The sequence below is a fragment of the Apostichopus japonicus genome, chromosome 15, assembly GCF_037975245.1.
Source record: "Apostichopus japonicus isolate 1M-3 chromosome 15, ASM3797524v1, whole genome shotgun sequence".
Classification (NCBI taxonomy): Eukaryota; Metazoa; Echinodermata; class Holothuroidea; order Aspidochirotida; family Stichopodidae; genus Apostichopus; species Apostichopus japonicus.
Window position 1 is genome coordinate 1785885 of NC_092575.1, and position 14612 is coordinate 1800496.

Below are 14612 nucleotides of genomic sequence, written 5' to 3' on the forward strand. Positions count from 1 at the left end.
TGAGAACTCAATGAGAATCAGGATCCTGTTTCTCCCTACAGAGCTTCACCCCAGGCAAGTCAAAATTTGGGAACACATCAATATAACGCCATCATGAAAGGGTCACAATGATTGTTTACATTTCACGGAGAGGGTTTTCTTCTGTATCTTCTGCACCACTCTATTGCGGAAATGACGATATCTAGTCATCCCAGATCTCCAGTCGGTTCATCAACCCCAACCCCCCCCCCCCCCCCTCGAATGTCCACATTACAATCCTGAACACCCTTGCTGTGTCAGGATCTTCCTCGAAAGGGAGATAACGATTGCGTGATTCTGATCCTGAGGACACAAGCCTCCATACTATCACCTTGCAGGGGGGACAGATCCTCCTTGTGTCCTCAAATATGAACACGGCTTAGGAGACTGGAAACCGTACGGTAAACCCTTGTTATCCACAGAGCTCAGCCAAGTTAATGATGTCACAGTAAACTAATAAATGACACTGAGTAACTCACTGTTACTGTCTCTGAGTAACTCGTGGACTGTAGCAATTAATCACATAGCCATAGACATTTGTGTCTTTTACAGCTCTGCTGACGTTACGTTTAATTCGCTTCAGAAAGCAAAGCACTTTACTCTTAAAGCTTTAATTATAAGTCAACTAGACATTGGCCCAATCAATCACAGGAATGGCGAGTATTGTTGGTCAGTATAAACAACTCTGACAAGGCAAAATTCTGTTTAATTCATTAAACGACGCTATACGCAGAGTGGAAAGTATTACATTTATGGTCAGTGACTATACACATGTACAGTATGTACTGTTGCATATATGTGTGCTAACTGATTGAGTGGTGCTGGTAGCAGCATAGGCACCCATAATTAGACTAGACATCCGTCCGCTACCGTGATCTCCCCTAGGAATAGTCCTGAAAGCCAATTTCAGTCACAAATAATTTAAAACGCCATACGTGATGCGACATGAGACTGGGTTTGTTCTCTCACGAGAAAACCGAGGTTCATCCATTTGATGTGCAAAGTGTTCTGTCAAAATCTGCCAATCACCGAAGAACTTTTTCGGAAACTATGAGGAATTTCTAATCCTTCGCGAGTGACATATGTACAAGCGGGACTTCCATACTATACTGTACTGTGTGCACAGTACAGTAGCTTGACACAATATTAACATGATCAACATGGATACGCTTTTCCAAAATATTTCAAATTTTTACCAAACTACAGAAGTACTAGCGATCAAAGACCGCAATCAAACGTGGTCTTTTATAATAAATACAGAGATGGACTGAAAGGGCTGTTTGTAAGGGATGTTCAGGTGGTCGACTAAATTTCCGTCACACAGACAAATCTATCCTTGAGCATGTTGCCCGGGGGAAAACCAGTTTTATTTAAATGTGTGAAAGCACAGTACTCTATCATACTGTAGTCTATTATACGGACCAATATTTGAAGAAAAATTAACATTCTTCCCAATGACTCTAAAGTTAAATGTCTTACGCACAGACCGTGAGTGGTATGAGTTGCCCCATTAAAACAACAACTTAAAATTGGGTGCGGTTTATAATCGTCTGAGGGCTGGCGATACTGACTGTCTTCTAAAATATCATGACAGCCTGCCAGTTTATTATGCAGCACAGGTGGTTGACAGACAGCTTGGATATATACAAAAAAAATCACCATCTGGGAGATTAACCAAGGCTGTCTGAAATATGTAAATTTATTGAATTCATACAAGGACAAAATTCATTATGTCAAGTCAATATAATATACGTGTATATATATGATATGATATGGTATCATCAGGTATTATTTATCATAATGTCGGTACTGTGCACCCTGCAATGGGTTTTTCTACCCTAGTGACGTAAGAGATTTTAAAAGGCAAAGTGCGCAGTAACACTGTGCGGGATGGGTGGGTGGGTAGGTGGGTGGGTAATACTCTGAAGAAGAAAAGTGTAAATGTATTCTACAGTGACATTAACCTACTTCAGAGGGATACATCTCACACATCTCAAATCAAAAAGAGATATTTCAGGGTAAATATCTAGATTTATCATCTTCAAGTCACAACATTGTAAATTACTTTCCGAGTTATAATTAGATTTCTCAAATTTATAGTTGTTTTTGCCTAATTGAGGACAGGGCTTTATATCTTTGCTGCATGTTGGATAGGGATGTCTTGTAGATGTGTTAATGGATTATCTACATCCTATCTCTATGGTAGATTGCACAGTGACCATAGAAAAAAATCATTTTCACAGACTTGGTCAAAGACTGAAGCTTCATGAAAAGTTGGCAAGGATTACTCTATCTTTCATCTTTACACATTTGAGGAAAGGAATACATTTTTTACTGCATTATTGTCACTACTGACAGGAGGTCGATATTTTTGTAACAAACAAATATACAAGCAATATTGAAACCACAGCACTGACGATTTGAGGATGAAATTGATCAATTTTGTTTCAGGCTTCAGATACAGTTTACACCCCTCCCTCTCCCCCCCCCCCCTCGAAGATCCACTTCTCAATATACCATTTTTACAATGTGTCCAGGTACTGTATGTTGATCTAAAATGACCTCTGACCTCTTCATTCTATCCTTCCCAAGACGATACTTGAGATCCAGCCAAGTTTGCCATCTTGAAATACTGAACCAATTTTTATGGGTATTTTCGATATTGTGACCACTTGAGACTTCTGACCTCAGCCGACCTTCCACAGACCTTTGACCTTCACAGTTTTATTTCTACAGATCGAGTGTATACAACATTTTCAGATTCACAACCTACAGTATGCTGCTCTCTGCCTTCCACCAAAACCGAAAGGCTTCATTAACTCAAATATGGGGCATCCACACACAAAAATTCTGATGTGTGCATGCAAGCTTCTATTTATGCACAGACAAACATATGTACAGTACTGCACACACACACAAACATATACACACACACTCTATCATGATCGCATTTAAGTCACACAGCTGAAAGAACAAGGTATACAGACTAGAGAAACATTGCTTTAGTAACTAAGTAACTTAATAAAAGATTGACCCTTCAGGCAGAATTACAACTCAGATATTAGCATTGTTCTCCTCACTACACGGACCGGTCATCTCTTTATGTTAAGCAAATCAAGTTCTATCAGGACTGTAATTTAAACAGACAGACACTTCCTGGCCTCTTCTCATCCTCTCAACATTAATCCAGCTATCTCCTGCTCACCTTATTGCAAAATACATGTACTGTACACTAACTCTAGCGCGAGGGATCGGCAATATCCACCTGACCAGGAGAACGGAGGCTTGCCGTATTATATACCGTTAGTGACAACCGTCAACAGCCGACTGGGTTTGAATGGTGTTTACACATTTAACAAAGCCTGTTTACTTTGAGGGGTCAGGGGAGAGACAAGGAAGTTGAGACAATGTGCATGATGTCTATACTCCTTGTAGCTGAGACCCTGTGAAGAAATGTCAGTGACGTCTGCAACAATAAACACTGGAATTTTTCGGCAGAGTTTATACTTTCTCACGGATGATGAGTATTTATAAACAATAACCGGGATTTAAATAGCAAACCAGTTTTTTACAATTAATTTCACCGATCTGATCCAATCTTCTCATCATTGCGTGGACACCTTATTTTGTTATTGAGAGGAAAGTATCAATCCATCTTTTTTTGAGGGGGGGGGGGAGAGGGGGGCGATTTTTCCTATCGATGACTATTTCTTATTAAATCACTGTTATAGTTATCATCACTGTTTTTCTTCTCTGGAAGGGGTGAGTGGGTCAAGAGAGTGCAGACAAGTTTAGTCAAGAAGGCTAGAATATACCAACAGCACAATACGTGAATATGATGCCCGGCGAAAGACCCAGAGTGACCATGTAGTTGCTTCTTGATCAAAACACAGGGGTAATTTTAGTGGTTATGACAGGACTACCACGTACAGACGAGTCCCATAGAAGACCAAATGAGGCCAAACTTACGTAGCTCCGACTGTATGGAGTTTGAGGAACTGCGGTGTGAATTGGTAGCGGACAAATCGGCCGGCATTAGGATCCGCCTCCTCCTCGTCCTGTTCTACATCTTCCTCTTCTTCTGGAAAGAGATGACAACAACAAAACAACAACGTTATCTACCGTGAAGACCTACATATTAATATGAAATTTTCAAACCAAATTCAAAAAGTTGCATTACAATATATATTGTTGACCTCAGCTGACCTTTGGTCTTGATCATAACAACAGGTTTCTAGTTATCAATATAAGAAAGCCATAAAGTAAAGTGTAGAGTATATAAGTTAGACGTGCAAACAGTTTCTCATAGTAAGTCATTTTTGGCAGAATTTTCTGGGTTCCTCATCTGATCTATTTTATCCACAATTGACCTGTGACCTACAAGCAGTATTTCTCTAACCTACAGTATAACAACAAAATGGAGTATATATCAAGCACACTTAAATCCTGTCAAGATATGTTCAACAATATTAGCAAAAATTTCATCCAAGAATTCAAAACCTCAAATTGCTACTAATTACTAATTAATTAAAAAGTTAATACTGTTTAGTTCTTGACAAGAACAGAAATTATATTGACCTCCATCAGATTTATTTCCAAATGAAATGAATATCGCATCTTACTATTCCCTTTACCTCCCCCCTTCTGCCTCCCCTCCCAACAACAACTATTGTATGACTGGTCCCTCTCCCACCTTGCCTACATACAGCATATCACAAACAAGCTCTCTACTGTAGAGTACGGTGGTTGCATGTGATAGATATCATCGGTTTAAATTTGTAAATACCGGCAGAATTATATGAAGCCTGTAGACCTCCAGTCACACCTGTATTCAAATAAATGTTCCCGTCAAATCTACTACAATCAATAGCCCTTAAGACTCCAAACTCCCAAGTTGATCTTAAAGGGCAGTCCGGCGTCATCACAAAGCAATTCCGCTCTCTCTCTTCGACCATAACCTTGACAAGCACGGTGGCGGCCTAGACCGCGAGGGAACGAGAACTACCTGAAGATTGCGAGGAGAGCTGTCGTATCGAGTCTCGCCGAGCTCGAGACAGACCCATCACGGTATATCTCATTAGGGAGCATAGCCACAGGCGATCCCTGCACAACGAGCCTAGTCAATCTCTCACAGTTATAAGCCTTTCCCCCGATGGAAAAGATTTCCGTGAAAGATACTCGTCCAGGTTTCGAGTAGAAATGAAACTTATGCAAGGGATTGTTATGCGGGCGAACGGGGGATTCACGTACATGGCAAAATGAGAGGGGACATATCTAGATCACTCAGTCGTTACAGAGTGTAGCATTGTACTGTACAATGGAAAGTAGATTTGGGAGCCTTACACATATTATTATATACCGTACCGTAGTACTTCAAGTTCTGCCTTCATCCAAGTGTAAACCTGAAAGCTACCTAAAGATATGTAAGACATGATATGCAAGGCCTGGGACAAGCACAATTTCATCTATATAGTACCTGCACAGTAAATATTATCATTAAAATGGTCTGTTTTTGTGATATTGTAACAATCTAAACTACTGCACTTTATTCACAATGCTCATCAGTGGACGATTCAACGATTTATCACACTTAGTTTTAAACATTTTCACTTGATAAATTTTAATTAGCGACTAATTCATGTTTCACTTTGGTGTTGATATTTACATATTTTAACAAACAAACCTACTGAACTTTGTGTGCTCACTGTTGGAAACTCTAATGAGTTATCAACTTTTGTTTTAATACTTTCACCCAATTAATAACTAATTGATGTTTCACTTTGGCGACGGCAAGTACAGCCGATGGTTTTGTCGATCTAATTTTTAGTCACATTCGATCCTAAGATCAAATCTACGTGGACTGAAATATAGCCAAAAACCCCAACATGCCTGCATTTTTTCATACAGCATTTTATTCCATCTGCCTACATACGTAAGTCGAGACTGAAATTTACCCAAGGTGAGGCAAATAAAAAAAGTGCCTCTTATGATAATCAAACTAGACAGTGGATGGTAAAAACATTTTCAAATGAGGACACGACTCAAACTGTTGCATGCACTTAACCCTAATTGTACACAGCAGACTTTACAAACTCCATATACTGTATTCAACCTCACATACTATTAAGCGGTTTAAACGTCACGGTGATCCCAAAACAAACGCTTTACTTGACTGTGCTAAATGTTTGACGATGGTTGAGGCCTGAGTATTTCACTCGCGATTAGTTACAATCCTAAGCTGGCTGTAATATGTTTAATTTCCAAACGTTCTCTTCTTGCACTGAAAGAAATACTCAACAAGATAAAAATTGCTACCATTAGAATCGGTTCTAAGTACACTCGAAATCATCACGTTTGGAATATCTACTGGCAGTTACGGACTACAAAATAAAAGGAGGTAGTGAACAGCTTTTACGATGAATAAATAATAGCCATAGTCTGGTTATTGTCCATGGAAGGAGATATAGGCCATGTATTCTGTATAGAAATGAAAGTGATGTACAGTGTAGCGGGGGGGGGGGGGAGCTTTGGACGGTGTGGAGAGGGGGTTTGTAGAGGTATGAATGACGAGGCTACAAGAGAGTTTTATAGTGGAATGCAATATTTGAACAAGCAAAATACTGTACTCATGGTGCAAGCGTACTGTAAATCTGAGCCTTTATTAGAGGGGAGGTCACCAGGATATGCTTTAACTCGTGCTATATATATTTCAAGGTGTTTGATGGTTTACACAGGTCTGTAGACAAGATTACTCAGGGTTCAAATACTTTGGTTTCAGCAGGGTGGTGGGCTATAAAGGGCTTTGGTCTTGAGGTACCTTACAGGTCCACCTGTGAGATTCTATGATACTTTCTGGCAGATCTGTCTATTTGCTTCAAAATGAAATGCCTATCTTTGGCCCTCAATGAGAAATAAACTCCCGAGTCCTGACATGTGCAGGATTGTACTAAGTTGCTGCCTTGTTATGATTCCATATGGAAGAGATTAGAGTCATCCAGCATCTTCTGCCAATAAGCAATTGACTATACAGTAATATATGTGATGGATTAAAATGATAAAAACACCAACCTTACAAACAAACAAAACAAAAAAACAAGGGTAATTTGGCACGAAGGACCAATTTGAAATTTGTATGAGCAACTCCAGACCTGATGTACGGTCACCTTGTCCAGCTTTCATGGACAGTACAGTAGCTTTTATATGGACAATGTTATTCCACGAATCCATAGCGACGGCCAAACAAGAGTGTTCATGCTGTACACAAGTCATAAACTTAACCGACAAACATGTCTCTGTTTTTATGCACTTTCTTTACCTTAAAAATGATGTGCACAAACGAAGGAACAGCAAGTCCTCAATTCAGGAAAAAAATTTTAGGAGATGCAAAACATGCTGGATAACTAAGATGGGAGTTTTAGACAATTACAGCACTGTAATGTCTACTGAGGTCATTAAGCTGCAAGTGCTGAACGTTCGTGAATCATCTATTCAGTTACAGTTTTGCAATAAGCTTCTTTTTTTCTCCTACATACTTTTCTACGCCTGACGACAGTTCTGCATGTCATACATACAGTACCAAGTACAGTATCTAGCCTACACCTGCTTTGTACTGTATATATGTTAGGATACAAGGTTACCCGATTGATTTTTTTATTCTGCTATAATAGGAGTGGTGTAACAACTCAATAACTTTTGAGATTTCATAAATTATGTTTAACGATGAATTTTTGTATTGACATCTCCAAGTTTGCTAAAAAATTAGAAATTTTTGAAATGGAAGTCTTGTATTTTTCAAATATCAGATGTATCTCTACAGTATCTGAGGATTGCAGATATTCACCTTTGACCTCTAAATTACTGAACATTTGAAATGCTCTTTTGGTAAATTTGGATGGTGCCAGCTTCTCATTAGCTCTGATGCTATCATTTACTTTCATGGAAAAGATGAATCATCATTTTCACGAATGCACTTAAGGTTTGAAATATGGAATTAACCATGATATATTTATGGCCTACAACTACATTAATGTATTAATGTGGTCTACTTAACTAGGAAAATGATTCCAGAGGAAACACAAGATGGATTTAATGGCACCTCAAGACGAGGGCATCAAACAGTAGATTTATTTAGCCCGACTTTCTCGATTTTGGAAAGGACAAAAGCAGTAAATGACACGATTACGTAAAGCTATGCAACTTGTACAGTATATACGTCAGACAATTCACTACTGTACAGACCTGATGGTGGGGGTTTTGCTATTTCGAAGAGCACTGTCCCAGTTTCGATGTCTCTTATCTTGAATCTTGTAAAGTCAATATTAAACACATTAGCATCAGGATCACAGAGATAACCTGGAGAGAAAGAGAAAAATAAAATGAAAATTAGACAAAATTAATCACTCTACTGTATGTTATCATATATGGAATTGACTTTCAAAACATTTGAATGACAGGAGAGTAGTAGAGACAGGGATCCCACAGATGGGTTTGGACGTACAGTGTACCAAAGTCATTTTTTTTGGGGGGGGGGGGGAGTACTGTACAGATCTGTAAAGTACAGAAAAAAACATGCACTATTATTTGTGGAAGATTAATCAATAAAGTTACCTCTGACTGCAAAATTCAGAAAATTACTTGAACTTCCAATCAAATGCAGATATGTTTGGAAATTGGAAATCATTTTTGAAACTCATCACGTTATCTTTGAAGGTAAATTTAACAAAAGTTCACACTCTGCAAAGTATCCAATATTTAGCAAATAGTCGTTTTTCGTGAGTACTTCACTGTGTGCTTGTTAGTGTTGGCATAGAATCTAGTCAGTTGCCTGTGAAGAGGATGGGCAAGGACCGCCGTCTGATTGGTCTGTACAGCACATATTTCTGGGCCGGTGACCTCTAACAACCTCTTCCTTATCAATCTACCCTTATGATATATATCTTACATGCACTTGTAGCACTCGAGTATTATCCCTAGGGGTAAAGACAGAGAGGAGAGTCTGATTATTGGACTTGAAGAATCTTCTCTCAAAGAACACTCAACTTCCTTGGAGAATTCCCTAAACTTAACACACAGTACGTATCACCTTGGATACAGCAGACCCGTTACCTAGGACGAGAAAGGAATGTGACTCTACTATATATGAATGCCAATCGCAAACTCTCTGGAGCACATTAGAGTACCTCCTCGTAGCGTCCTTAAGATGAGATCATGTGAGGGAAACGATTAAATTAAGCTCCCTCTTCAAAGATGTGAAAAGACCAAGGGTAGACTCTACATCAAAAGGTATGGGTCACAGTCCGAGACTGGATTTCACGGTGCATCATACTATAAACTGGGAAACTGACTATAAACTGGGAAATGTTACAGGGTTTTGAGCGGTCAATTTAAAACGGAAGTGATAGATCTATGTATAAAACTACATACACCTCAGACGTCCCTCTGGAAGAGCGATACACCCTGACACGTCGCTGGTTTCCTTCCATCTTCAAAGGAACACCAAAGCTAACAGTACAAGTCCTCTCTCTCTAAAATGTCAATATTTGTTTTTCGTTTCCTTTTGGTCAGTTTGAAGGACTGTTAACAGTACTAACAAAACCAGATCTATAGATACTGTAGGGAAATATTTGTTAGCTGGGTTAGGTCTTGCATGATCTAGCAATATGTGACATTTGATGACGTTCTTATGTCACAACAGTTCACAGTTTGTTGACTAAAAGGTACCTTAATGAGTCTAAAGAGTTACTTTAATTAATTAAAACCCTGGTGGTGCAGGAGTGAGCTTTTTGTACTGTAAATATGACCTTTTGGTTTCATGAATGAAATTCACACCTGTTGATTTTTTTTTTTTCAACTCTCACATACATGCATGCGAGCAACTTCTTCAAGATCCATAAGAAACTCTTCTAAGCCAACGGTGTCAGTACTGTATATTGTACAAATCTATCTAATCCCTTGCCAATCCCTCAATCAATAAAGTTACTTTTATGTGGTATCTTAGAAGAGCAGTTATGCTGAGTCATGCTACCGTTAAACCTACAGTACTGGCTACTGACTTGAATAGCCAGACGTCATACCAGCAATGTAGGCAATGTATTTTCCCAAACAACATTGGTGTTTAATAATAAATAGCTCAGCTATAAATAAGGGGTTAATCAACAGTCTAGCGTGCGTTACTCACAGGATTAACACACGATTGGGGGATAATGCAAGCGATGCACGAGGGCGGAGCCCGAGTGCATCCAGCGATAGCATTAACACCTGGAGTGCATTAATCATGTGAGTAACGCAGTTAGACCGTTGATTAACCCCATTCATTCATACACTACCATTTGTGTGGCGGAAAAATCATAAAACAAAACATTTTTGGTTACATATAACCAAAGATTTATTAAAGTGATGCCCCGTAATTTTACCGTGCGTTACTCACAGGATTAACCACGGTCAGCTGACCTGAATGGACCAATAGGATTTAGGAATCTTTACTACTGTAAGTATGAATGAATTAACCTTTATTTCAAAAAAACGGTTAAACAAGAAACCAAAAAAAGAAGCAGTTTGCATGTGATGATCAATAATAGTGTCAAAGTGTCTGCAACACATTTATTAGAGTTGGAGTTGCAAAAAAAATTAACAGATATTAGATAATTTAATGCTTGGTTAAAACAATTTGGAAGACATCTTTGTATTTTTTAACTTAACTTTAACTTTGATTTTTTTTGGGGGGGGGGGGAGGGTCTGGGATTGAGGAAGGTTAAGAGAGGTAAGTTAATGAGGAGGGTACCAGGTAATACATAGAACATCATTTTTACTAGTAAATTGTGAATTTACTTATTACTTAATATCAGTTTCTTTTCCTTAACTGCTATATAAACACAACAAAAGTAGTGTAAGACAGTTTGATTACAGTACAGTTTGACAGTTAATTTATCAAATTACACAGCTCAAACAATGAATACCCTACAATATGTATACAATTTTATTCCACTGTTTGACAAAAAAAAAAAGAAGTTTAAAGGATTGGTTCCTATTCCCAAATTCCTCTTTCTCAAACAAACATGGCAGATATCCCACTCCCTCAAGTTTCCTTAAACCCCACCCCTCCTCAACCTCACAAGCCCCCCTTCCTCACCCTCACAACCCCCCACTCACCCTCACAATCCAAAGTGTGTTCCTAGACCACACGCCTCTAGGTGACTTTCATGATGTTGTGGCAACACCATTTCACTCCCTCTCACCCCCCTCCCCAACCCAGCTTTGCTCCTTCAAATCTCTAGTAGAAACTCTGACCAATGAATAAAGCTTTTCCAATTTGTTAGTACAGTAACCTTCAAGGAAAGAAATGAAAGAGATGATATCATACTTCCTGGAACAGAGGAAATTTCACTTTCAATAGTGCTAATTCAAAGGCATACCTTATAGTAAGCAAGTTGACTTGATTTCAAGTTTGGTTGGTCCAGGTAATAATTTACACCGTACGATCGAATCACCAAAATGCATATTCAAAATGAGCAAATTAATACCATTTTACAAGTGCAAAGGAACACAGGAACCATGATACTATTTTGTAACGAGAGAAAATTAAAAAAATTATAAAAAATGTTGCAAAATTTGAACACTTAATTATTTCCCTGTTAGTCAACTCCCCTTATCAAGGGGTGGCCTATGATGTTATTGTGTACTATCCCGGGATCTCCCGTGACGATGCTGCAGTTTTTATCACGCCTCCTGAGCATCTGTTACTTTCAATCGCAACTAAAGTAAAACTTCAGTACGGTTTGCCTTTGTAGTAGTTTTCTTTCCTCACTGATAGACTAACAGTACTGTATGTTACCCGTACATCATATTTACTGTACAGTATGTTCTCTGTATGTCATTTTTACTGTATGTATGTTATCTGTATGTTATATTTACTGTTTATGTTATATCTGTATATATGTCATTTTTACTATATATACAGAATGTTATTTGTATGTTATATTTACTGTTTAGTATGTTATCTGGTACATCATATTTATTGCACGGTACGTTATCTACTGTAGTCGCTCCAGACATTCAGTAGTATGTATGTATAGCCAAAGTGCTGATTGTGAGAAGACAAGTAATCAAACTTTAATACTACTTTAAATCAAGTTTTGAACAAGACAAGTTTTGTACTTGTGGTCCTTTCCCACTGCTACTATAAACGTACTTCCAACTGTATATATGTGTAACCCTGGTGTCATGAATGACACAGTGGGTTTGTTGTTTTCACTTGCTAGTAGAAGCAGTTTCTGTCAATAGTGTAGATAGTTTTAATTAAAAAGAGTAAACAGATACTTCCTGCCTCTGCTGAGTATATTGCAGATTAGTGATGGTTATTTTACTTTCACAAAGCCTTTTTGTATGTATTTTTGCTACTTATCTCTCCTGAGATAAACTGAGCCTGCTAGACAATAGCGCTTGTGGTTTATACCTGGGACAATAGTATTTAGAGAGTCAGTGTATTGGTGGGAAAGGGTTACAAAGTAACCCAGTGCTGGGGAAGGGAAGGCACATTGTGACATGAATATTTATAAGGACTAATCCATCATGTAATTACTGATTGGTCATCTTATTAGTTGGTCAACAGGATCTTTGCTAGAAGTAACCAATAGGATGTGGGGAAGCCATGTGGCCTAGAGTTGTTGTCGCTTGTCGTCACATAGTTCTGGTAACATTGTATCTTTTTATAGTTAGAGTTTGTTACTTCACCTGGAGAGAGCAAGGCTTCTCTTGCTTGATCTATTGTACTTATAATATTTTTATTAAAGGAAAAAGTGTTGTATAGATAGGGAGTTTCGAAGATGTTCATCATGTAAAGTTATATTCTTAAATTATGATGAGGATGTCATATTAGTATCTTTGTGGCCACTGTTCCTGATCTTGCCGAGATGGTTACCATGGACTTTTCATATTTTACTTAATTGCTGTTCTTGGAGCCCACCTGTACTTTGTATTTATCTAAGGAACCGGATGCTACCACCGAGCTGTAGACGTCACTATAACCCTAACTATTTTGTTAAATTGTCATACCGTTTTGTAAATCGCTGGACTGCAGTATATTACCAAGTCTATTATGGAGCACACTGATGTACACCGGAACCTTAATTCGCGAAAATGAACTTTCCGCGTTGAAGAAAGAAAGCGAGCAGTTCGCGACAGCACCAGTGTAAAACCAGACTTAAGTATTCTTTTATTGTAACCTTTGTCATGGCCATAGACAATAAGTTTAAGTCTTCTAAGTTCTAAATGTTCAGTGTATAGTACAGTGCACACTGTAACCTTATTGTTATCATTGTCTATACCACCTGTGCTGCATCATGTACAGTGTTCAGTGCCACAGTAACCAGTATGTTATGTAACTGCAAGTATGCTTATTTAAGAGTTAATATTTAAGAGTGTGGTCGAGTTGACATATTTTGTAATGTAGATACTTTTTATTGTTTTGTGCCATTGATACCCTTATAACATCCCCATTTCCCATAATTGGAGGATTGAAAATATAAGTAGTTCATGGTACATTTCTTTGTGTTTTGTGTCTCTCATTGTAAACCTGTGTAGAACTGACTCAGCAGTTGTTTTGAATATCAGCATTGAACCATTCGGACATGGAGACAATTTTATCCTGTCTTGAAGCCTAGGCCCACTTGATACACATATTGCTGACCCATTGTCCTAATTACCTTGACCGAAGGAAAGGAGGGGTTACATATATACACCAGTTGTTGTATGGAAGAAATGTGCATTACAGGCGTTCGTGTGAAAACCTTAGACATTCAAATTGTCATTAACTTCGACATTTACAGTTTTGTAGGTCATTACTCATTACCTGTGCATTTAAATGATCACAGTATTGATGCTACGATGTACAGTATTGTACACTCACATGGGCAGAAGAGATCATGACACAGAAAAACCATTACTGACTGCACTGTACAAATAGTAAGACAGTACTTGAAATGGTAATCCTTGGTGTATCCACAGTAGATGAGTTACAAGGTTACAATTCTCACATAACCAACAAGACGGTTTGCACATGTACAATATGTATACTACATGCATGGACATAAGCTCCTCATGTAGTAAAACAAAGGCATGGACAGGGAGCTACCAGGGATATTGGCCAGAGGATTTAAAAACAACAACAGCAACAACAAGAACAAAAATACCTCTTTTGAAAGTGAGAAGAATAGGTCTCCAGGTCAGGAGAGATACATGCAGCCAATAAGTGGGAATAAGCAAAAAAAAATTGAGGATGGATCTGGAAAGGACATATGAATATTAATTTACTGTGGGTTGAATTTATGGGAAAAACTGTTAAACCAAATTTAATTTCATTGGCCATGAAACTCTGTCCACATTATTGCTCCAGTAGCATTTCAGGGTCTCTGATTTCCCTGATTCCACTAAAATAACAGGGGAAGGATGAAACTTTCTTGGAACCAGAAACGAGTACGATAATATGAAGTTTCTGGAAGTTTCTTCAACTGCAACATGGATTTTAAAACATTTACGAAACAGGGCAGTCTACACCTCGATTGCTTGAGAAAATGATGCCAATTTGCCAAACAGGAAAC

The 14612-nt window shown here is 38.3% G+C and overlaps 1 protein-coding gene across 1 annotated transcript in view; it reads right to left on the minus strand.

Moving 5' to 3' along the window:
* LOC139980810 (protein unc-119 homolog B-like) overlaps positions 1-14612 on the minus strand; it is a 35531-nt gene that overhangs the window by 15312 nt on the left and 5607 nt on the right. The window contains exons 2-3 of the mRNA XM_071992754.1: positions 8257-8370; positions 3988-4099 (exon numbers count right to left, since the gene is read on the minus strand). Of these exons, the coding sequence (XP_071848855.1) occupies positions 3988-4099; positions 8257-8370 (226 nt within the window). The remainder of the gene's footprint in view (positions 1-3987; positions 4100-8256; positions 8371-14612) is intronic.